General features: G+C 40.1%; 1 protein-coding gene across 1 annotated transcript in view; it reads right to left on the bottom strand.

Annotated features, from left to right (window-relative positions):
• Nucleotides 1–216: 216 nt before the first annotated feature.
• cacng2a (calcium channel, voltage-dependent, gamma subunit 2a) overlaps nucleotides 217–25483 on the bottom strand; it is a 64997-nt gene continuing 39730 nt past the window's right edge. The window contains exons 2-4 of the mRNA XM_075454587.1: nucleotides 25323–25400; nucleotides 4362–4502; nucleotides 217–2954 (exon numbers count right to left, since the gene is read on the bottom strand). Coding sequence (XP_075310702.1) covers nucleotides 2419–2954; nucleotides 4362–4502; nucleotides 25323–25400 — 755 coding nt within the window. The 3' untranslated portion in view covers nucleotides 217–2418. The remainder of the gene's footprint in view (nucleotides 2955–4361; nucleotides 4503–25322; nucleotides 25401–25483) is intronic.

The raw sequence follows: 25483 nt of genomic DNA on the forward strand, positions 1-25483 counted from the left end.
GAAGCATATACATTTATCCCACAAAGAGACACACGCACAAAAAAAATTGATGCAAAAGAGACGTAAAATGTTTACAACATGACAAGAAGCCAACAAATAAGACACAGCAATCAAAACGTAAAGTAAAGCAGCAACAAAAAAATCACTTCAAAGATGAGGAAACTTACCAAAATGATTCTAAAAAGGGACCGAGTGGCCAACAACCGAAAACAGATCAAAAAATTGCCAGCATGAAAAACAGAAAACTCAAAGCGATGTATAAGACCATAGAGTGGTTGACACTACAACCCAAAAGAGATAATCAAATGCAAAACAAACAGAGATGTAAAACAACTAAATCCGGCCCATCAAAATGCAGCAAAAAACAACCTTGGAGAGACAGAAAATGACCACAAGGTTGCAACATACACTGTTGTGAATACAAAACAACCACAAATCCAATTTACATGGTTTGTGGTTGTTTTTATGTCTTTTTCAGTGTGGATGACATATGCTTTGTTTACATACAGCTATGTTTGATGTCCATAATATGCAGTCTGGCTATCCATGTGCTCCAGCTATGCTGTGCTGAGCATCACTACGTCAATAAAAACATGATAAGGAAAATGATTTATGTTCAGTTGTTCACAACATGGCTAAACCTTATGAGATGGGAGAAACAAATGGACAATAGTTTCCTCCCTGTTTTTGTTATTTGAGCCGTCCAGAATAGGAAGGAGCCTTGCAGATATGAGGATGTGACAGACAGACAAGTGTTAGTACCGAACACTGACAAACAGGAAGGTGTTGTGGGGTAAAGTGTGTTAGAGACACGCAGTGAAACATGGTGATTTGTTCCCCCTAGGGTTCGTATTTTATTCATTAGGACTTGATGCATCCAAGTATAGGATCATTCGGTTTTGGCACCTTTAAAGTTTTCATTTTCAATTTGAACAACACATTAAAAATCAAAAGAAACAAAGAAATGACTAAGGCTGTGTGAGTTTTAAAAACAAAATAAATCACATACAGACATATATTTATATATTTATAAAGAAATCAACCAAACTGTTTAAAAAAGCAGTTTTGTTCAATGTAGATTGTTTGGTTTTGTCTCACAAATGTAATAAGATAAAATCAGCTAAATAAAAAAGAGAGAAACATAAGAAAAACACACATGAAAACGTTAATACTTTAAACTCTAGCGCTTTTGCTTTTTTCCCCTTATGATTATTAACCTTTAAAACTTAAGTTTCTCAAGAGCAGATTTGCTGTAATTTTATAGCATGCATTTAATTTCTGAAATTGTGAGTCACTTAGCTTTTCTTGTTCTATTTAATTTTTAACATGTTTTTGTTTTTGTGTCTGGCGTCCTCTTCTTTTCCTTCCCCTCTGCTCCTTCCTTTTTATTTCGCAGAAGTCATGTTTGGAGTCTTTGCTTGGCGAGCTTTGACCCCTTTGCTTGGCTCTTTCTGCTGAGGGGTTCAATTCTCCTGTTACGACCCCTCCCACCAAAAAAAAGAAAGAGAACAGAGACTGAGAAAAAGACGAGAAGGTTCTGTTAAAAGAATAGATATTATTCTACTGTTGACTGTCTGCGTCGGCCTCTGGTGGCAACAGTTACTGTACTGCTGCTACCTAAAGGACCTTCTCTTGTTCTTGACCTTCAAATGAACAGATGCTAAAAGAGTCTTTTCTCATGTTACCAAACAGCACTTGGTTTTGTTAACTTTTTTCTTTTTTTTTTTTTTGCTTAGGTAAAGTCTGTTATCTCTTGATTATTAATGTAATAATTTATTTATAAAAGTAATATATATGTATACATATACATACGTATACATATATATACATATATATACATATATATATATACATATATATATATATGTATATATATATTTAGTACCTTTGTTAGAGATTACAGATTGGGGTAATTCTTACTAAATCCCAAACTGTAACAATTCACAGTTTTAATGCAAAAAAATTAACAAATGAGTCAATAAATAAAAGAGGTGTATGTCTGAGTGGTGGGCTGGCTGAAGGGGAGCTTGACCTGTTGCTCCAACCAAATTTGTGGGGCAAAACTGTCAAACCAAAGGGCGATGAAATCATGGAGTCGATGATTTATCTCGTAAATGCCCACCCCTTCTATCACCCTTTCAGTGCCCTGAACCTCATAAACAACCCCTGCGCAAAAAAAAGACAGATCTCCCTCTCTCAGGACAACCTGACCCATTCTCACTGTTCTGCCATTCAGTCCAGGAACACAGCAGACTTGTTGAAACTCTCAACAATGGTAATGGAAAAGTCATGCAGTCAAACAAAAAGAACAAATGTCTATAAACATGGAAATCCAGCTTCTCCTGGGGCGTACTGCACCCACAGGGGTTCCCGTGTCTCCTGATCTCCGCGGAGCTTGCCAGGCCTGTTTCGACTCCCTCATACAGGCGTGGTGCGGCGGTTCGCTGTGTTGGTGTGGCTTGAGTCTTTCAGGTCCTTCTGGATGCAGTTGTGGACTTGAAGGAAGTTGTGGTCCCTCTCAGAGTTGTAGGTGGCGGTGGGCGTACCAGAAGACTTGAGGGTGTCCCGGGGGAGCGTGTACATGGAGATTTCTGTGGATGGCAGCGCACTGAAGCCCTTTAGGCCCACCGGCGAGTTGTCGCGGGAATGTGATGGGTCTGTGGAGCGAGAAGAGGAGCGCGAGCGGCGCCTGTAGCGGTAGCGGTAGCTAGGGATCCGCGTTATGGCTGAGCCTTGGAGGTAGTCAGCTGCACGTGCCCCTATTCGCAGCTGTCGATGGCGGTCGATGAACATGTGCACGGCCAAGACGCCCACCATCTCAGCCATTATGAAGGAGAGGGCACCAAAGTAGAAGGACCAGCCGTATGAGTAGCTATTTTTCTTCGAGTCGCTTTTTGAAGGGTCCCCTGAATTGGCTGATATGTACACGATGATCCCGATAATGTTGCTTAAACCTGATGCATTGGAAGATGCACGTGGTGGCATACAAGAGAAGATGGAAGAGTGGTGGATAAAGGATCCAGGGGAAAAGAAGATGGAGGAAAAGGACAAAGAGAAAAGACACAAGTATCAGTTGAGATGAACCCATAGCAGTAGGCTATACTTCTTCTTTATATACAGTATCTGATTGGTGCACTGTACCAAGTGCACTAATCCTGTCCAGCTCTCCATCCAACATGACAGTAGACTTAATATTTGCCCTTGCAGCAAGAAAACAGGGCAGTGACATGTCTTGTTGCAGATCATTTGGGACAAGGCATAAAGTAATCCAAAACTGTGTTCTGTGTTAGAGCTCATCATACACATACAGCAAAGACTGTAGGCTTTGACTTGTTAGTTTAGTCACACACAGAGACATTTTGTGTCATAGCATATCTTGAAAGATGGATCATAGGGAAAGTGTGTCAGGGACACCATATTTTTAGAGATAAGTCCCAATGGGTGACTTTTAGCCCAGCAACAGGATCAAGAGAAAAGACAAAAGAAGAAGTGGCTTATGGGAGATATATCTGCAGCGTTCAATTTGAACAATACATTAAACAACACAGGCTTTAAAGCCAGTTAAGACTGTTTTAAACGTTTTAATTTATCTTGTGCTATATTTTTAGTCTTACAGCAGTGGGGAATGATAACTACTTAGGGGATTACTCCAACATTGTGAGAGGAGGTTGAGACTATTAACGCACTTAGTGAGCAGTAAACATGAAGATGATTGTTTTCAGTCAGATTGAGGCTAGTTCTATCTCCTGTTTCGAGACTTCTACTGAGTTAAAAAGTTTGAGGCTGTAACCTTATTGTGCTTCAGAAATGAGAGTGGCACATTTTTTATTTTCTAGTCTATGTCTCCAACAGAAATGATAAATCAATCATCGTTAACTTTTTTTGTCTTAAATTGAATATGAGATTGGAATAAAGGAAATGGGAATATAGTGAACTGTGACTTAAAATAATACGCTACAGGGTCCTAAATGGCCCTTTTGCCTTCCTTATTCTGGCACCATTGGCCACCCCCAATAGAAAGGCACCCATGACATTGTATCTGAAGATAAGAGCAAAGACAAAAACCATTACATTTTAAATGATTGCCTCTGATAAGTAGCAAATGTTGACAAGGAAATGTAAACTATGAAAGAGGTGGTAAAATTAAAAACATAATGGTGGTGATTGATTAAGCTGTTGCCTGCATATAAGTGAGAGCCTTTCATTATGAAATAGCTTCATATAGTATTCATAGAGTTTTGTGAAAGCAGCGGTCAGTAATTGTTCACTTAAAACTGTTCAAATACAAGAACCCATGTTTAGAATGGCGATACCTCATAAATCTCCTTCCGACTGCCTCATTTGGTTGGTGTTCGACTCACCTGCAGACACAAAGAAGATCCCTGCACTGAGGATGATGTTGTGGCGTGACTTGTAGAACTCACTGGCAGCTATACACAGGCCTCCCATGAAGAGAAGGATGACACTGAGGATGGGGAAGATGCTGGAGGCTCGCACCGCACCTGGAAGTCAGTGGAGGACATGAACCATGAATAAAAAGGAGGGAAGGAGGTGATGGGAGAATGGGATGTGATTGGGTGTACACACAGAAAGGACAGCCAAAGGGGCAACAAAGAAAGAGGGGAAATGCGAGGGAGTGACAAAGACAGAAAAGCACATTAGGATCCATTTCAGCATCTGGTCCTTGTGGATGAGCATATCCTAATCAACACCCCATCAGGCCCGTGAAAGACTCCATCAACACTGTCTGTTGAGTGTGTATCCCCACAGCGAGCCTGCTACCCCACCTTATGTAATCACACTGTGGACTCTACCTCTCTCTTGCTCTGATCACTAACCAGAAGTAACTGGTTGCTTTACATTACTTCATGTGACAAGCAGTCAACAAAAGTGGTATAATGCTCTGGAATGTGTATGAGCTTGGCTGCAGTGCAGAGAGAAGCCGTCAGTGTGAAACAAAATAACATTCTTACAGCCAATTATCAATAATCAGAAACTTTAAGTGGGGTATGATGTTACTTCTGAGGTCAAGTCAATGTCAGAGAAAGGCTGCTTGGCCCACCAAGGTGTCAGGTGTAAAAGTTCCGAAAAAGACCATTGTTTGGGCCATGTAGCAGAAACTCAGTCAGCCCCTGCCATCCTGCAGACTTCTTCTCCACCCATCCCTCCCCCTCTCTTCTATTTAACATGCACACTTAAACTTTCATCAGGCTGGTTAAATTTTCACCACTTCACCTCATCTCCCCAAGTGGTTGCCATCTCAGCACTTTTCCCACTTTCTCCCCAAAGTGCTGACGCCAGGTTGGGTGGCTCTCTGCTGAACTTGGCTGCCTGTACCTCCACAGGGACCATCCGGGGGTCCCAGCGGCCCATCTGCCTGCCTACGTGCTGCCATTCATCACTGCCCTCACCCCCTTGCTCTCTATCCTGCATTCGTTTATCCCTAACACCTTAAGGCGGCTGGACGGCTCGGAAAGTCACCCTGAGCCAACAGGCGAACTGAAAGGCAGCTGTTAACAGCTCCAATGACAACCGGTAGCCCCAGCTGGCTGGATGCTCAACTCTATCAGGCACTCATCATAAGAAGAATTAGTGATTGATGAGGCTTTGATGCTGCTTGGTGCTTCATGCACTGATATATTACATACAGCAGCTATACAACAGCTACCGTAGCTATTAGTCTGTGTTAATGTGGCATCCTCTGCTACAAGAAGGGTCTCTGGAGGCAGAACTGAAGCACAGCAGAGAGGGAAGTGGAGGGATGTGCAAGTTATATTCATTCAAATGATCAACATTTTTCCATCTCCTTTTTATGGTTGCTAAGTGCTGCTTTGACACAGTATCAAACGCTGTATGAAGCCAGCGAAAACGGACAGTTAAAATGTTTCATAATGCATATTGTCTTTTAAACTTTTGGAATAGGACGTTCAGGATGTCTCGGTTGCTCAGGTTAATAACCTGCTGGCTTGAGGGAAGCACTTAAAAAACTTCACAGTATCAATAAGGCCTGGCGACCTTTTGATTGATTAAAAAAAAAGCTTGAAGCATGAACCTCATAACGAGGAAGGGGTCAAATCCCATGGCAGCAGGAGCACCAGTTACTTACACCCCCAGCCATACAAACATTTCAGCAGGAAGTGAGTTGAGCTCATTGAGGTCCTTTTCTGATCTATGTGTTTGTGGGAAAGTGTATAGCCAACAGATTCAGGGGTAATTCAGACCTTGACCTCACTACAAATAATATTGGCATGACAATTAGACAATATGAAATATGAAAAAATTCAACAATAGGCAGTTGAAGAAAAGTTGGATATAAATATGTCTGCATTATCCCCCTAAAAATATTTTTCATCTGGTTCCACATCATCATATTCTATGTTTGAAAGACTTAAAGCAGGGAGGTTGCTTGTAGAAAAGGTAAAAACGCATGAAGTATAGAAACACATCCCACTGACAGCACACAAGAGGAGGAACAGTATATGAACAATAGTGTCAAATTGTTCGTCTGGTACTTCCTGTTCCAAGCAGATATTTTAGCCACTAGTGTCCAGATTGCCTTGGAATTTAGTGATGTATGGTCCACAGAGGATGGATGATGAAGATATTGATATTGGTGAGCCCATGACCTCATGACCTTTACGGTTCGTGCCATAATCAGTCCAAAAGCTTTCACTTGGATGGAAGAACATATTGAAATTTAATGTGGCCACACAAAATCCTGAAGTATCTTGACACTTAATATGTCTGTATAACATCTTCTTCTAGCGTTCCAAAGAAGTTTAAATTATTTGAAAGATTCTCTCCCTTCCACCACATGCTCTCTTCTTCCCACAGCTCCTACTCTTCCTCCTTAAGTATTGTATTCAGCTGTAAAAATAAAAAGTAAACTGCTTACCCCAAACCTCAGTAAATCACACTGTGGTTTAGGGCCAGTCACAAAAATCCCATTCCAGTGCTAACTATCAGTGTGTATCTCATGTTGTTGTCAGTATTTAATGTCAAAACAGATTTTGTGGTGGGTGTAAAATGTTATTAAAAATCTCTCTTTGATACCATTCAGCTGCATTTATCTACTCTGAATGACAGTCTGATATCCTTGCTGTATATCCTGGTTAGGTGGATCTGTGCTTAAGCCTAGCATACAGCTTGATGTCATTCACATAGTAGAGAAGGCTTCTGCTTGCAGCGTTTATAGGTAATAGCAATGACCACTTGAAATGATGATGTGGCTGAGGGGGTTCAAGCTGATCCTGAACATGAGTGTGTATGGAGTCTCTTCTTGGTAGATGCTCCACTTGATGGTAATTTGTGCAATTGGCTTTGAAATGGCTTCTAGGGTTTTATCCTCCAGTCCCATTGAGTTGTTGATCAGGTTCCTGGTGTCCTATTGATATTGTTGAGTTCCAACTATTCCAGTAACCATGTGAATGGCACTCAGTTGTAGGCTTTCTTGTAGTCAGTGAAGGCGGTGCACAGATTTGTATGTATGATCTCAATGTTTGGGGTGACAGGTCTGTGTAATAGTAGCTTTTATTTAGCTCCTCTGGTGTTGCATCCTGTTCCTTATGGGCCCAGCTCATGCATTGAGCCATTGTATTTGCTATGATGCCTGACAGGAGCCTCCATGTTTTACAAAGGCAAGCTGATTAGTGGCCAGTAGTTGGATGAAATTACCGCCCTTCATGATAAGGACTTTCTGACCTTGAATTAAACATTCTGGGTGGGTTCTGCTAGGCATTCAAAATTGGTGTTATGTGATGCTTTTATCTCCCATATGCTCTTCCAGTATTGCTCAGTTCCAGCCCTGGGTGGGTCTATTCTTATCTGATCACCCTTCCACTGAGAGTACACTTTGGATGGTTTGGTGGAGTACATCCTATTTATTCTCCCGGCATGTGCTTCTCTAGCGTATGTTCTCAGGTGGGTAGCCAGAGTTGTGAGTCTTTGTTTTACAGTTTCCAATGTCCGAGGTATGGACAGTTTGTCATATTTCTTGGGAAGTTCTTTCTTCATTGCACCTTTCTACTTCCAACCTTCTTCTCCATAAGCTTCTAACCTTCTTCTCCATCTACCCTCTTTTAAGATAATAATGCAACAATCATGGGCACATCTATTAATGTACTGATCAGACTAGAAAATCTCAAAATCAAGAATTTCTCTTCCCGTCTACCTATATGCATTATGTCATAAGACATAATTAAATTTTTTTCCATTTCTCAGTTAATTCACCCTCAATCAAAGTCAGTTTGAAAGATAAAGTGTCATCTTGCCCTCCCATCCTCCTTTCTCCCTTGTCTCCTTGTTTGTCCAGCGGGGATTGTGGTGTTTAGGGTTACCAAGGAGGGGGGTTGATTAAATATTAAGTTGTCCTCAGAGTTGACCCTTCTCCTGTGTCCTGGTACAAACCCTCCAGATATTCTATGTTTCTGCCTCATTCCGTGCATCCTGTTAATTCCTAAAGTATTGACATGGCCATTCACAGCCCATTATGTGGGAGAGGGCACGAGGACTCGTTTTAATCCATCAGCTTCATATGCTGAGACAAAAGAAGGATAGCGGGGCAGCTAAATGTATTGATTGTTGACAGTGGGGTTCTTTAATTGTGCAGAATGTCAAGGTGACATGAAAGTTGAAGAAAGAGGCTTAGATGCAGACAAACTTATAAAAGAAAAGGAAGGTGATTTTCTGTTCCACTGCTCAATTCCATTAAACTATATCGTCATAATGAGTAGGCTTAAAGACTGTTTTTAATTTAGAACCAAATGGCAATAAGTGTTAGAAGCTTCCTACAATCCTACAAGTTTCAAAAAAGCTTAGAAGGCCATATTTTTTGCTCTCAGGATTTATTCTTGGTATCTGCTCCCAAAGCGTGTATTGAACTGAGGAGAAAGGCATTTAAATCTATTGCTTTCTTTGTTTGGAATCAGCATCAAAACTGAGTTCAAAGAAGCTAATCTCATAGTGAGAATTGAAAGCAACTCTATGTAACTTAGAGGTAGAAACTTTCAGATTTAAATGTGATATAGATTTAGACTTTTTAAAAATGTATTCATTTATCTTACCATTCTCTAGTTTGTGTAGAATTGTATGTGTATGTGTTTGTCGCAAGTCGTTATGTTTATATTTAGCGATGCACCGATACCAACGTTGAAAATAATAATTTGGCTCATAGCAGAAAATATATAGTCAATAAAGGTTGTTTTAGCCATTTTTTTCTTACTTTAATATCATTGAGACAATAAAATATACATTATGAAAAATAACGGAACAGTTAGTATATCAGCCCTTTCACACAAATGTATTAACCAACCTTTATTGTAGCCTTTCGAATGAGAAAAATCCTTTTCAAACATTTTCAAATGCCATTTTATCCTGTTTAGCTATCACCTGCTCAATGATTTTTCATTGCTTAGTCAAACAAAATGTGCTTGTGACAAATAAATTCCTTACTGTGAAATTAGGCTGCCACTTATTGGATAATTGCTGAATCTGCAGCTTTAAGCTAATCTTGTCAGTTTAAGGGGAAACCTTTCAACTTCAAATCATTCATTGATCCTGTTTAAAACTTAACTTATATTTGCAACATATAGATGAGTTAATTAATGACATGCTTGTGTGTGTAAAAGTGTGGCATTTTATCTGTTTTATCTGTATTATTTAAACCAGTTAACTTAATCAAATATGAGGCACCATGACACAGAAAGCTTGGCTCAGAAATGAGTTTACTTTCGGAGATGAAACAAGATAAATGTGTGGTAGCTCATACTTTATCATGGAGATCCACTTTGACACTGTCAAAACTTGTGGCAAGTTTATTGATGATCTTGTCATGCCGGCCTGCGTCTAGTACAGAAATCATCACAAGGTCTAAGTCAACATTACACAAATCATTCTAGACAAGGATGCTTGCAAATGTTGCAAGAGAGACTAACACTCACCTCCCGTTCATGAGTTAACAACAGACTCACTCAGGTCAAAATTGATAGAAAATATGTCACATTTATGCGCCAGTCTGATAGCACAGTTATCTTAAAATTTCTGGTAAACGTTGAGAGCAATGAAAGGAATTTGATGCAGAAGCTTTCTAAGACAAGAAGATCCAACTGATTTGCATGGCTTAAAGCCTTCGCTGGTCTGCAGTGCTTCTTCAGTCCAAACCCTTCTCTGCATTAACATCTATGTGTAGCAGCGCACTGAAGAGTGCAGTGACCTTCACAGTGACCTCCCAGCATGCAGCTTGCCTTCACTGGGATCGGGCTGCGTTTTGCTGCGCCAACATGCCCCTGGGTTTGGCTGACCACGCTCTACCTCAAAAGGAAAGGCTGAAGTCCCTGCAGATTTTTCATGCCAAGATGCACTCTGTTCTCCTGCATAATACCAAGTGTGTCAGTGCTCACTTAACGTTTGATGAAGCTCAGAGAGCCGTGTCTCCGAGCAGCTCTCTGCCTGCAGCGAAGGTAGAGGCTGGGAACTGTTGTGGGACAGAGCAATAACTATCCCCTAAGGCAGTGAGGCCAACTATTTACAATCAGTTGCTCTTCACCGCGTTCCAAAGGTTACACATCCTCCCGTTGTATCTTTTTAGAACTGGCCCTGTCAAAGTTTTGGATCCTGCCTGGAGGGATGTTTAAGCATCGCAGCATCCCTGGGGGGGAGGCAGGTAGAGACACTGACAAGCTGACAGAAAGTCTGGGACTAGTTCCTGCTGTGCAGAAAAAAAGCAGGACAACATTGCACCATTTTCTTGGTCCCTTTTTTTTTAATGTTGCCAAGTTATGTCGGACATTATTAGAGATGCTCAAAAAATGTAGTTTTTAAAACGAATTATATATCATGATAACTTCAATTGTAGAGTGAATTAAATCCCATTAAAAGCAAAAGAAAAAGCTTTCAGAAACTTTTTGGGTTGTCCAGGCAACTTTGATAAAGGTTAAATTCACCCATGTCATTTCACAAATTTCTCATTCATCATTTCATCCTGCAATAGGTAATACTATCCTTTGTTCCCTGCTTGGTTTGGCCACATTTGTCAAATTAATTGCTTTTTCTTATTAGTAGAAGAATTTCTATCCTTTCCTGAAGCAAAAACAGAAAAAAAAAATAAATGTTAAAATTCTCTATTCCAAAAGGAAATCCTTAATATCAGTAAAAACTACTTAGAATATAAATTCACTTGTAAGACCCCTAAAAGCCAGGCATCTATAAATGACATTATGACACTGCATAATGTCATTTCTAACTATGCTGATGCACCAATGCAGTGGAAGTTTACTGCAGCAAAGAAGCAAGGTGAATATACTGTAAGTACTGTGAGTCTTATTCAAACAGAGGAAGGTTAATGCCAACTTCTGCTTATTGTTTTTTGTGCATTTTAACCAGAGGACTAAATTGCTATGAACATCACGTCATCAACCTCTCAGAACAACTGCGATGCTCATTAGCTGTACATCTGTTATAACTTCACAGTGTTCGAAGGAGTCCTGCTGAACAGCTATTATCTCCACCAGGGTGACATTATTTTGACAGAAGGTGGCTGGGATGGCTACAGTCCTGGGACACAGTGATAATGTATGGTAAAATGCTGTCAATCTCCAGCTACTGCAAAACAAAATGAAAGCTTTGACCTCCGTCTTAATAGCTAATGACAGCAGCGACCTTCACAGCATCTTGTGTTTTTCAAAGGCAGCGCTTCAGCCCACATGAAAGGATGCTCTTGGGAGGCCTGTGATTAGCACTGAGGTCACTGATTTGATTTGGGCTGAGTTCACAGTAACACACATTGAGTAATCTTCAGTTTTGTCGCCCCACAACTGCCACATTCATGTGAGACAGGGTTGGGGAATGTTTCTGGATCCGAACATGCAACAGCTAATATTCTGGGCACTGTCACTTGTTTGCCATTGGACGTACCATGTCAATATTGTTAGAATGATGGCCTAAAAATGCATTGATTTAGTTTTTTCATTGCAGAAGTTGACACTGTTTTAATGGGAGTCTATGGCAGCCAGAAAAGTTTTGGAGCTTTTGCCTGTCAGTTGTATAGCACCGTCATACATTGCTTTACTTCTAATGCCTGGTGGCTATGTCTGTTTTTTTTACACAATGTTTCTTTTGCTTGTTTTATCGTTAGCAACCAGATGACGGAAAATATGAGTGGTTTGTTTCACAGACTCATGTGGAGAGTCCTCTCTAGAAACAGTTTATGAAGTAGAAAATTACTTCTTGATTTGATGAATCATCATCATCTGCCAAAGTCTCGAGTAAACTGAGGCCACATATGGAAAACTTGGAGCCTGTTAAGATGAATTTGACTGTATAGAGAAGTATAAAATGTTGTTTCCAAGTTTCTTAGACTGTGCAACAATAAATATACATCTACATGTATCGATAAATATTTATCTAAAACATCACTGAGTTTATTGTACAACACGTATGATATGGGATATCCCACCCATGAGTGTCCTGGGCATGATATTCCATACTATATATGCACATCTTGTTCCTTTCCCTCAGGGAACAGAAGTTATCAACCTAACTTTTTTTTGTTGTTAGCCAATGAAGAGAAAACACTTGCATTTTTCTTAAACTCTGGTTTCTCTTTTCCCTGACTGGTGACTGTTTACATTTGCAATGAATGGCGCTTTTCGGTTTACTATCACCATCATTGGTTGTTTTCCTGGCACATACAGTAAATTTACTTTTCCCAGATGGCGTAAACCTCAACAAAGTTTGAGTTTATAGAGCCAGAATGCTGAATTTAATTACTATTTGGTTCCCCTGATCCCTCTTATTTGCAAGTGCGACAATGCAAAAGTAGGCTAAAGAGGAGTGTGAAATTACACTACAGTAATGAGTCATATTAATTATCCCATGCATTGAGTAACACTGGCTGCGGTGTGCCTTTTCCCTTTCTTGCTTTGCCCAGCCTGTTGGCGGCTGCATCAGGACGGGAGGGATGGAGGCTGGTTAGCTCCACCCGTCCTCGCCGTCCTGCAAGCATGCGTGCCAACCTGCTCACCGAGACACAGGGTGGGAGCGGATACTGTGTGTACTGTATTGATTGGCACGGCTGCAGCTCAGGCTGGTGTCCGCGTGCTGGCACTCCTCTGCGCTGGCTGACAAACAACTTAATGAGACTCAACACCCATGCAGGCTCTTGGCTTGGTGTCAACGGGACCTGCTTCAACGCAACGGTGGGCTTCACACATGCAACTTTGTCCAAATGGTAACGAAATATAAATATCTAAAGCTCATGAGCAGCAATGTTAAAAGTTAGTTTCTAATAAACTCACCTGGTCCTTACCACATCTCTGAAATTACATAGATAACCAAAAACACATATTACACTGTGTCATTATCAGATTTACAAAACGTAAGACAAAATGCAGCTGCAGTGTGTGAAAAACAGTCCACCCTTATCGATTCAATAGGAATTAGGGGATAAGTAGCAGTCAGGTGCTGCTAATCAGATGCACGGATTAATTGATCATCAGTAAGTGTGAGAACCTCTATAAAAGCAGAAGTGTTGTCAGTTTGCTGGTGTGGAGCATTCAGGTGTGTGTTAACACAAAGCCAAGGAGGAAATACATCAGTAATGCTGCCCATCAATCTGGGAAGGGTTGTAGGGCCATCAATCTACTGTGAGAAAGATTATTCAAACGTGGAAAATATTCAAGACAATCATTCCAGGAGCAGACATTGCAGCAAAACGATAACTTCAAGTTATTGCTGCTGAAAGTGGTTCTACAAGCTGTTGAATCATGGAACGCACTAGTAAGTCATGACACAGTTTAATGTGTCATGTGTTGTTGTTCATCCAAGGTTGCATGTACCTCATTTTAGGACATAATGCTTTTTTTAAATTGTGTTTTGATACGTAAAGCCTTGACAAGGGTTTATTTACTTTTTCACGTAACTGTGCATGAGCGTACTGTAAACATGTAGAAAATCCTCTTCATAAAGGCCTTCCATCCTTTCTCTCTTTCTGCATCCCTTACGCCATCCCTCTTTCCTTCATTGACAGCACTGAGAGGAAATTAGCATTGGCTCTTAATCAGCCTCCCCCAGCCCTGAATGTGCTGATGTGCAGGACGGGGTCATGCTAATCAGGTGCCTCAGCTCCCAGGCACATTGATTTAATACTACAAACGCTTATTAATCCCCTCCACACCTCCTCCCTTTCCTTAAGACAGAGCCCTTGCACTGTCCTCATCCTGGCCAAGAGGATTGTTGCCCCTCTCACCCCTCCCCATCATCCTGGCATCAAACAACACATATTTAAAAGAAAAAAGAAAAAAAGTGCAGGAGTGTCAAAACACACAGTGTGAAACAATGTGCAAAGACAATGGAAATTAGCTTTGGTGGCTAAATTTAAAATGTGCAAGAATGCTCGTGCTGCTTTTTGAACAAATCAAAAAGCTTATGCGTCTTGACAACACACCTTGCAAGCAGAATCCTCTGTGACTCAAGCTGATTGGAAAATAAATGAAGCTTTCACTCACTGGCATTTCTAAAGCAGCACAGGATCAAGAGCTGAGATGTTTAGACTGGAAGTTTAAGACACCTCTAGTAAACCTCTGATGTTTACTAAAGTGAAAATGATTATCAATGTTTAATTAGTTCATCTGATGTTTTTTCTACTTGATTCCTCAACAAAACCACCAACCCCTCATTTGTAAATATTTGCATATTTTGCAACTAGTCCACAATATAGATTTATTTAGCAAGCATTACCATTCACTGGAATATATCAATAGAGTATAAATGTCACAATAGGCTCATATAAAGGGCTAACGGACAATATTTATATTTAACAAGTTATTGTTCACCGTGAATATTGATTTTGTCTGTAATGGATGTGTAAAAAGGCTCCTTCTTAAAGGGATTTTACTGCATGTAATGGGTTTGTTCGCTGCTATTTAAAGTTACAGATTATGATGAACAAAAACTGGATAGAACAACCTTTTCTAGGTTGCGGTAGTCAGTCCATTTCAGACCACATGGGTCCCTCATATGTAGTCAGGGACAGGCAAACATCAAGGTTTTCCTCCATGTAATAAACCACATTCTTTGGCCATAAATCCAGCTCCCATAAAGAGAGGAGGACAAAAGTCTGGACTCTGTAGAAGTAGACAGATATTTTTTGGTTACATGCATTTGTTGCACATTTAAAAAAAGATGTTAACACATTCTGAACGTGTTCACCGATGTTGTAATTACGAACTGAAATAATTTTACAATGCATTATTATTATCATCTCGATCGTCCATAAGAATATAAACTAAGCAAGCAAAGTTTCTGTCAAGCTTGTGTGTGTGTTTGAAGGACTCTTTTTTTTCAGATTCAACATTCAAATTCAGTGAAATAGATCAATTCGGTTTTCCAGTTTTTAGAGTGGCCAAATTGGCACATCAAGTTCTCCAGGTATGTAGATAAAAATAAGGACGCACCTGATAACAAAATCTGTAATAAACTACAATACATCAATGATCTTACACATACAAATAACTGCCTGTCATCCTGAGCTGTCATATCAACATCACATCACGCAGAGATGGGTCAGTGGTACACCATAAGTGTAAAATCACCTTAGATGACAGGTCTGCTTACATAGTTAAACTTCCCTCCACAGCACACATTTCAATTACTGTAATTACCCTCCAGTTCACTGCTGTCCCCACAGATCATGCTGAATGTGTGTCTGACAGCAGCTCATCAGAGTTAGCGTGACCAACAGCACACACCAGCAGGGAAGAACATAATGCTCAGGTGATAACAGCTAATTGATAAATAGCATTGTTGCTTTTCTTTACGTAGAAAAACCTTGAAAAACATGCATAAATATGGACTTTGGCCATAAATCAGACTAATATACAGGCTATTCCTTCTAGTTTTCAATGGAAGATGAAGGGAAACTTCACTGTAGCAATGAGAAAGGCCAATGTTAGCAATTTAGCATCCAGTTTTATGGAATATGTGCATCGTATTATCACACCTGAATGAGACTGATAATCCAAGGGCAGTCAAGAGAGAATGATCTGCTTGGATTCTTATGACAGATGTTAACAGACATATTAACCACTGTTTTTACGCTCTGTATGTGAAACACCTTCCCTCATCCTTCTAATGACAATGTTGACAAATACGACAATGAAATTTTCACATAAATATGTTCAAGACGCAAATAAACGGAGAAACAAATAACGGACAAAATTCTAAGTGTGTAAATAATATGATTAAAATGGCTAAATCAATAAAGGAAATTGACGATTAAATGGCAAAATATTCGCACAAAGATAAATGAATACTGTTTGCTTTTGCTTTATTTTCGTAGAATTTATTGGCATATTAATTTATTCATTGAGTTATTTATGTATTTTCTATTCATTTTAGATTACGGCCGTTTCAATCCTCCATAGCTACCCATACTTCAGTGAGCTGGACAGACTGTGTGAGTTGTGGCGAGACTCCAGCAGGTGAATGAAATTAAATGACGTTAAAACACTTTATCAACAACTTTCCTGAGGCAAACTTTCCCCAGAGTAATGGTAACCTATCAGCCTACAGGGCTTAAGCATTTGGGAAATTTCTTCATGTATTCTGTTTGGTTGGATACTTGGATGGATTCTAGTGCTTTCTTAGCCCGGTGCAGCATCTCTGAATCAGCTAAACATAAAGAAGTGCACATACATTTTTAACTGAATTGAAAAGCATTCCTTTCTAAATACACTAGCATACCATCCTGCCACCCTAGCCTGCCTCATAGCAATACCATTGGTCAAAAACTCCACAGGGAGCCTTAAAGATGACTTGTATTCCACTCATGTAAGACCAAACTGATGTATCACCGACAACTATCTCACAGCAGGCCGTTCGGTGAACAACAAACAGTGGCTCAAACTGAATTGCATGAAAGTATTCTACAATGTGGACAAATTGGAGTGAATCAAAACACAAAAAATCTTTTATCCCTAAAATAAGTAAGTCTGTGACTTTGAAAGCAAGTTTCTGTAACGAATCTCAAACAGAATTTATTCCTTGAAAGTGGGACCTCCTTTGTTTGAATGTGGATCTACTCTCCCTTTGGCTTGCGACACTCAAATTGTTCTCACTTTGATTATGTTTTTGCACAAAAAACTCCAGCAAACTGTCAAACCTGGCTCTTTACGCTTGGAGATAAAAAGGACACAAGTTCATCATTTTCTCTCAGTGCTGGGATTTTTCAGGCTCACAGCTTATGAATAAATGCGTGCATGTTAAACAGTTTAGATTGTGCCCCAGTGACAGCCGTACACTGCGGCTTGTCCTGTATACTCAAATCTCACTTTAATATGAGGACAAACTCCCTTAGCTCTGTGTTTCACAAGCCGTGCTGCCTCTTTTTCCCCCTTAATACGATATAAAGTTAGACGACTAGCGTTCACTCGGTCAATCGGGACAAAAATGATTAGCTTTTAATTCACTGGCCCACATCTGTGCTCTGTGTGTTTTATTTCATCAGTCAATGGATTCCTTATTTGTAGCTGTGGATAATGCTTCAATTACATGACGACCAAGGTCACCGTGCGGTGAGCAAACAGGTCATTTACTGAAGCAAATGCTGAGCTGGTAGTTAACTTTGATGCCAAGTGTTAACACATCATATACTCCTGAAAACCTCCTCCCACTCATGTGATCCCACCCCTCACCCTCCTGACGCACACTCTATGCTACTAGAAACTCAATGCATTGGTCGGGTAGCTGGTTTTGTTGCCACCCCCTGCCTCTGCCCTACAAGCCCTTGCCCCAGACCCATTGATTTTATCGGGTGACACCAAAGCAGCTCAGGCCAGCGACCAGTCTGCCGCGAGGCCCCAGGGTGTCACAGGCTGTGGCAGGCCGGCCTCATCAGTGTCAGCGACTACTCTCAGATCAACTCATGCAAACACCACAGACGCAGCAGAAAATTTCAAGAGACACATAATTGGAGCTAAGAATGAGAATCCTTTCACTTTTGCATTTCACTTTTTCTTCACTGACTTGACATTCTGAACCTTCTTGCCTGTGAGCCACTGTGAATATCTGACTGCTACCTTCACACACAGAAGCACTTAAATGTGAGGTTCATCACTAATAAAGTGATATGTGGAAAAAATAAAGGCGCTGCTCAAGGAAGTGAAAATTTGAACTTGTTTAAGCTAATGTTTTGTCAAGGAAAAGAATCTGTAAAACAGATATGGCACATATTTCAGTAAAAAGCTGCTTATTTGCACCTCAAGTGACAATATCATTCATTTGGCATTAAGTATAATACAGATTTATATAATTTTATATTTAACTCTAACTGCTTTTGGACTTTTAGAGTCTGGCTTCCTTAAATTTCTGTGCAGACTCATAAGTGCTAGTAGATCCAGATCGTCATGGGAACCATAATTTGATATAATTTACTAACAGGTAATCTAAACATAAGCATTTTCTGTAAAAAAAACAGTAACTGACCTGAATAAGAAAAAATAATAATAAATAAATGTCAATTTCATGACTATATGAGCTGCCAAACCCATGTTTACACCAACGTTTGAATTCAGTGTATTCTTGTGTCGGCCTATGGTATGGAACTGGGACACAGTGGGGGGACAGGGGGATTACAGTAGGCTGCTGGGGGAGAAGAACAAAGTGGCTTTTGATGTGTAGCAAGCAAATATGCCGCCTGAAGCGGTAGAAAATATTGGTGCAATGTTGCCAGGAGTACGAGAAAATGCAAACCTCACAAAAAACTATTGCTAAAAACACAAGACAGCGAATCTGCCACACAAGGTTAAGACCAGAATCCGACTTTTTGACCCCACTGACAAAAATGATTACATCATCAAACGTTTATATTTAGTCACTAAGCAGCATGGAAATGAGCAAGAACTGAGTGGGAACTGAACAAAGAAGGCTGAATTTCTAAAAGGTCAAGCAAATTTTAGAACCTTTTCTTGTTTTTTAAAATAGATGATGAGCTTAGGCTGGTTTTGTATTTTACTGTCTATAGTGTATGTAGCCAAATATTAGATTATGATAAATAGATGAAAAGCCTGTCTCTGGTAAAATTCACATGATTAAAACCCATTTACCATCCACTGAAGTCGCTTATTAGTCGTACTGCAGCTCTAGAGAAGGAAAGCAGATTCAGAATATAGTCCTGTTTTCTTGTCCACTGCTTTGTCCAAACGTAGAGCATAAAATCTGAATCTGCATGTTTGTTTTGATTTAGTTTCATTTGTATTTTTGTTGAATCCCTTTTCTCTCCTCCTGTACTGCTTTAGTATGCATTTAAAGTACTTGGTTAAGGTTCATGAAACATCCTGGTTAGGCGTTAAAATATGCAATCAAATCATTTCATAGCGCCGATGGTGCTTTTCTTTTTTTAATGTCATCCAGCAAGACTTTTCGAAGTGTAGTGGAGTATTTCAGGGGAAGTTTTCTTTCTTGGGTCAACTGTGTTTTGTATCTTTGGCAGAGGGGGTGGAGCTTGTCACCCAGTAATCCAAAGGAAGGGGATTTTTTTAGTGGTATGTTGTAACAGACTCTATTCTAACACAAGCCAGGATGTTTTCCCTTACTTTAATTCAACCCAGCAGTTTTCTTTTTAAATGCATAAACATAACCACATAGTTTTGACCTTAATAATCTAACTAAATGGAAGGGAGATGAACTTGGATTTTCTGTTTGATAGTTGTGAGGGCGCTGCTGTTTTTTGGGGAAAACAATGAAGTCCAGCCTACTTTGTTAGGGAAGATATGTTATGACACAATTTCTAAATTACACCAGTCAACTGTTTCTACATTTTGTTCCATTTAAAACTGTTTTCAAGTTAGCACATATTGGCTTATTAATCATCAGTGTGAATTCAGTGTTTTTAACCCAAACTGTATACACAATTTGGATAAAAGCTAAAAATTCAAAGCATTTTTCTCATAATTTCCGAAGATTTTGCTCTTTGACATTTCAGATACATTTAACAAATCAAAAATGGAGGGATGAAGAATGGACTGGGTTAGAGAAGAAAATACGTCAACATCATCCAGCTGTCATGTTTTAATTTCAACGCTGTAGTAATTAGTCTGTATCCAATATAAATACTTTGGAGAAGTAGCGGATTTGCACTGTTCATTTGTGTGAATGTTTCCAGAGTAAAAACCTGAAGATGTTTTTACTTCCACAGTAAAGAAACGCAGCAGCAGAAACTGCATGTTTTAGAAGCCAGCAACGGTTTTAAATGAAGATTACTTTCTGTTGGTTGACAGTTCTTCTGCAGTCAACTGATTAACCTATAACTGATGCTTTAAATTATGTTTTCAGTCAGGTTACTGACTGGGAGTTAAGAAATTCAGTTATTGATTTTTTAAAATCTAAATCGTTGTGTTAAAATGAAACTTTTTTTCAGTTTTTCTGTTCCGTTTTACATTTCTTCCAGTTTAAAATAATCTTAAACAGGTTAGGTTTAACCTCTTTGTGCAAAATGGTGCAAGGACACCAGCTTCCACTATTTCTAACATGTGAGACAAGCAGTCCATTCACTAAAAACTATATCACATCGTACAGTTTTTCATATGAGCCCGTGAATAACGTTAGAGCAACTTTCACCAGTCAATCGGAAATGTGAGAAACAAATAAATAAAGATTAAATGCGCATATTTTTTGGGGAGATTACAGTTTAAACATTTACACATGTAACTGTACAATTGAAATGTAGCTTTCAATTAAACTATTAGACAATTTGTTAAGATTTCTACAAGAAGAGTTATTTAGTATTAAATAGAGGCGTCGAATGTAAAAACAACTGGATAAAGACCCCAAACTGCCTCTAAGGTTGATAAAGAAAACCAGTAGAAATAAAACAACTGTTAGTTGCAGACAGATGATTAACAAATAAATAATTCCAGCAGTATGATGCTGTATTTAAAAATTGATAAAAACCACTAAAGTCATATAAAAAGAATGAAATGTCTGCCTGTAACTAACCAGCGCTCATCTATGGAAATCAGATCCATATCGCCTGACATGGCCTTCTCATCTCCATACCAAAGTGAAGCCATGTCTTGCATTTTTAGTCTTAGCAGCTTGCATAACTGGGCGTTTTCTTCCTGTTTCTTCTCTCTCAGCTGCTTAGCGCCCAGTAGAGCAGTGGATGATGGGAGCTCCAGCACGGCATGATCTAAAAACCCACTGGCGCTTTAGTGTGCCTCAGCTGGCTTATATAACCCAGTGTAGATGTGAAAACTGCCTTGCTGTTGGGAGAGCTGAGGACACACAAAGCACGCACACTATCACACAAACACACAAAGAGCAGCTACTGATATGTGGTGTGTTTGTATTTCTGATTGTGTGGATGTTGGCATGAGGACAGCTTGTCAGTGTTTGCGTGGTGTAGCAGGGTTGCATGCCTTGTAGAATACAGTTGAATTTGTGTGTTTTTCTGCTTGGCAACCACATCACCAAATATCCTTTTCTTCCTTGGTACGCGTTCTGATGTCATCACCAGTGTGTCCCCTCAGATTTGAACTGCCAAGCTCCCCAGTGATGTCACTTCCGCTGGGTCTTTACCTGAAGTGACATCATTTCTGTTGCGTAACTCTCCCCTGCCTGCATGTTAGAGCAGATTTTCTCTGGTCTCTGTCCACCCAGAGGCGCCGTGTAACTCCTCATTATGGAAATACCAGGTGTGTCCGTGATAAAGAAAATGTTAAGAAAAAAAATCACCCATGCTGCATTCTTTGTGACCTCAACATGCACCCAGGGAAAAATGTTTAAGAAGTGTAATGCACTGAATCGTCATGGCTGAGATGACAATCAGTGCTGTACAACTCCTGACATGCAATACTACGGGTGTGAGGGTGAAGAGATGCAGAGAAAGACAGCCATCAAGAGAGGCCTGACCTATATAAGAAGGAGGCTGAAATATTTATGGATGTGAATGTCCTAATTGGCAAGCCACTGGGAGCACTGTGGCCTTCTCTTCCAATCACAGCCTGAGAAGGGATTAAAACACACCCAAAAACACACATGTGGAGACGAGAGGCGACGGTGCGAGGGCCAAAGCGTGACCTCTACCCCTCAACTGTCATCCCCAGCCTGAAAGATGCCTCATTATGAATCTGATCTGCCTTCACCTTGGCTTCGACATAGTTAGAATCATTAGCAGAGCAGTTATCATAACCATTCTCTGTGGCACAGACAGACGGGAACAACCGCTCAGAGCGCTGAGTCAAACACAGCCTAATTGGCTGGGCTTAATCTCCAGCACTGGCACGCACCGCTCAGCTCTCTGAGAGCTCTCGATTGTTGTCCCCCGTAGACGGAGATGAGGAGATGGACAATTTCTGATCACTTTGCTCTGTAGCAGGGCAGGGCAGAAATGGGTCAACTAGAACTCAGGACATCAATGGTTTAAAACTGGAAGCTAATGTATCTCTGTATCTAATATAATCTAATAAGTATCTAATATAACAATGAAAAATTTAAATTGTTAGCCAAGTGAAACGTAATAAAATCCATGTGACTGATTTCTGCCAGTGTTTTGATTTGATATGGGGCTGAATAAATGACATGCTAAGTGTTCACTAATACCCTAACCAAATTAAAATTACAGGGTCTCCTCCAAACAAAGTGACTCCAACAGCAGCACCACAGGTATCTTGTTGTCCCTGGTTCAGTTCTATACCTGTGGACCTCCACTGTATGACATACCCTTCTATAACCATTGTTTCCCTGTTTCTCTGCACTGTCGAATGTCTTACAAAGGAAAAATATGTTTAAAGACAATCTGAAGATCCATTTCACACTGAACAAGAAAAAAAGTCACTAACACCCAGTATTTTGTCTTCTGTGGTAACTGATAAAACATACCTATACGTTTCTGCCCTGATCAATGGTTTTCTGAATGGCACTTGGGGCTGCATGAGTAAGCAAGATAAGGTCTAAAACCACTTGACAGCTGAAGAAGGATCTTCTACAAATGACAAAAGTCTTGGATAAACAGAGATGAATTGGATCCATTTCACCAGTTCACACCATGGCAGGCAGCTTAAACTCTCTGTCCTGAAGATGCACAAGTTTGAAATGATTATAAGCGTACAAATTTGAAAATAAAGAACATAATTTGCGCGTGTGGAGTTAAAAAAAGAGGTGATCTTTTCATATCGCTGCTTAAATCTTCAAGCTACTCTGGTTGCTAGCGGCATTACACACCCAAATCTCTGAGAGTTGCATCAAGTAGCGTTGTGTGTAAGGGTAGGCACTAAGCTTTCACAAAAAAAATCCAGGTGGACTCTAAGTGAAGGTGTTAATGGAAAAGAAATACATAGATATACAGTTTAAAGCGGTCCGGGCTGTGTGTGATTACGTTATTGTAGCAGCGTGACCAGGAATGTGTCCTGTGACATAACAATGATCAGCATTATCAACTGATGTGCCTCCTTTGAGCAAAAAGCTACACTTTTTCAGGAATCAGGTGCCCTTGGCTATCATTAGCCATCTGTTTTAGATAACACTGTTGCCAAACTTTGTAGATAAAAATAGGAAAAGCACTTTAAAATGAGAGCTGTGCAGCCTATATGTTTAATCACAGGTTGGGTTACAGGAACTATTAACTGGGTCACTTCTGGTGATGATGAGGGTTTCCAAAAATAGTTATGTGCAAGAGTGTGTTTCTTTGTCTTACTTGCAGAATGAGAGGGGAAGTGAGGTCTACTGGCAAGGCACGTGAAGACGCTTTCTAATGCTCTCTTGTAATCTTTCAAAGGTCTTAACACTAGTTCTCTATAGGCTTTCTGAATGTTTTTTAAAGTTTTCCTTTGGGCATTGGATGCTTCTTTTTTTTTTTAACTCATTTTCAGTCCAGTCCTTGTACCTGACCATTTACAGAGGGATGTGTTTGTGTTTTTGTTTGTCAAACAACCTAACACTGACCTATGAAACATTCAAGCCTAAAAGGGCCCTTAACTCAAAGGATGAATCCGTGTTGTGTCGACACATAACAGACAACTTAGCTAGACCTATTTTAAATTGTATCCTTTGACACTTTGTTACCAGCAGCCTGTCACAAAGACACATAGTTTGTTCCCATCTCTTCAGTTGCATCTATGAAAAATGCCGGAGATAACACATTTTGACAGACCGTAACTGGTATTTTTTGGCACCAAAAGGTGATTCCCAAAGAGCTGTTAGCTGATATTTCTCTGCATGGTGTGCAGTGTGTCCTTACAAAGAAAGAAACTGAGATGTGGAGGACAAAAGAAGAAGAGGACCCAAGACCTGACCCAAGACCTTACAGATGCATCTGGACCTTCAGTTGATCCATCTGCTGTTGGCCCAAGCCTCATCAGAAATGGGCTCCATGAAAGGGTGGCTGTCAAGAAGCAGTTCTTAAGGAAGGGAAACAGGGAGAAAAGGCTGAGATATACCAAATGACACAAGAAGTGGGCTGAAAATCAGTGGCAACAGGTCTGAGGGATGAATCCTCCCCAGAGCCTGGACCTCAACATTATTGAAGCAGTGTGGGATCATCTTGACAGAAAACGGAACAAAAGGCAGCCCACATCCAAAGAAGAGCTTTGGGATGTCCTTCAAGAAGCCTGGAGAACTATTCCTGAAGACTACTTAGAGAAAGTTGTAAGTATTTATAATTGGTTGCAAGTTTCTGAATCATATTTCTGCTTCCCTGTGAGATATACAACACAAGAGCAGAGCTGTAACCATAGAAACATATTCAACTTGGATCAGTTGATACACTCTGACAATGGCCATAGAAACGAAAGTCTCCACCATCATAGTGTCATGAATGAAGATAACTTTATTCATTGAAGGGACTGTTAACAATTGAGAGCGGCATTCAGTAAAAAAAAAGAAAGAACATCAACTGTGTGTTATTCACAAATCTCACAGCTCAGACACATGAACTGAAATATTGACCAAACCATAGTAACAGTACATGATGAGCTCCGAGTCATTGTTGGGATTTTTAGGATTAGTAAGCAAAGGGGTTTGACAAGCATCTCCGTCTTGCTTGCACAAAGGAAAAGGGAGCAGAAATCAATGGGCTGTGTTTACAGGGTACACAGTCAACTGTAACACTGCACGTTATGTTACACACAGCCAAGCAGTAAAAACAGACGAGCTGCTTGGCAAGGCTCAGCCTGGACAGCCTCGTGCTAAAAGCAGGCAGGAACAGCTGACACGCGGGCCAAGAGCAGCTACTGGCAACGCACTCCAGTCTGAGTAAAAAGTGGGACAAATATCCCAAAGAAAATTGTGATGTGATTTTTTTTAGTTAGAAAGTAAAAAGGGAGTATACTCACGTAAGAAGTACTCAGATGGGTCTGCAGATGTTTCCTCTGGAAAGTGGTCTATCTGTTTACACATCCCTTTGAAGTTTCCTGGAGGGAAAAACAGAGTTCAGGAGAGGTCATGTAAGATGACTGGCTGGAAAGATTAATAAGTCAGTGAAAAGACAGAAAAT

This window comes from Odontesthes bonariensis, chromosome 21, assembly GCF_027942865.1.
Source record: "Odontesthes bonariensis isolate fOdoBon6 chromosome 21, fOdoBon6.hap1, whole genome shotgun sequence".
Taxonomy (NCBI): domain Eukaryota; kingdom Metazoa; phylum Chordata; class Actinopteri; order Atheriniformes; family Atherinopsidae; genus Odontesthes; species Odontesthes bonariensis.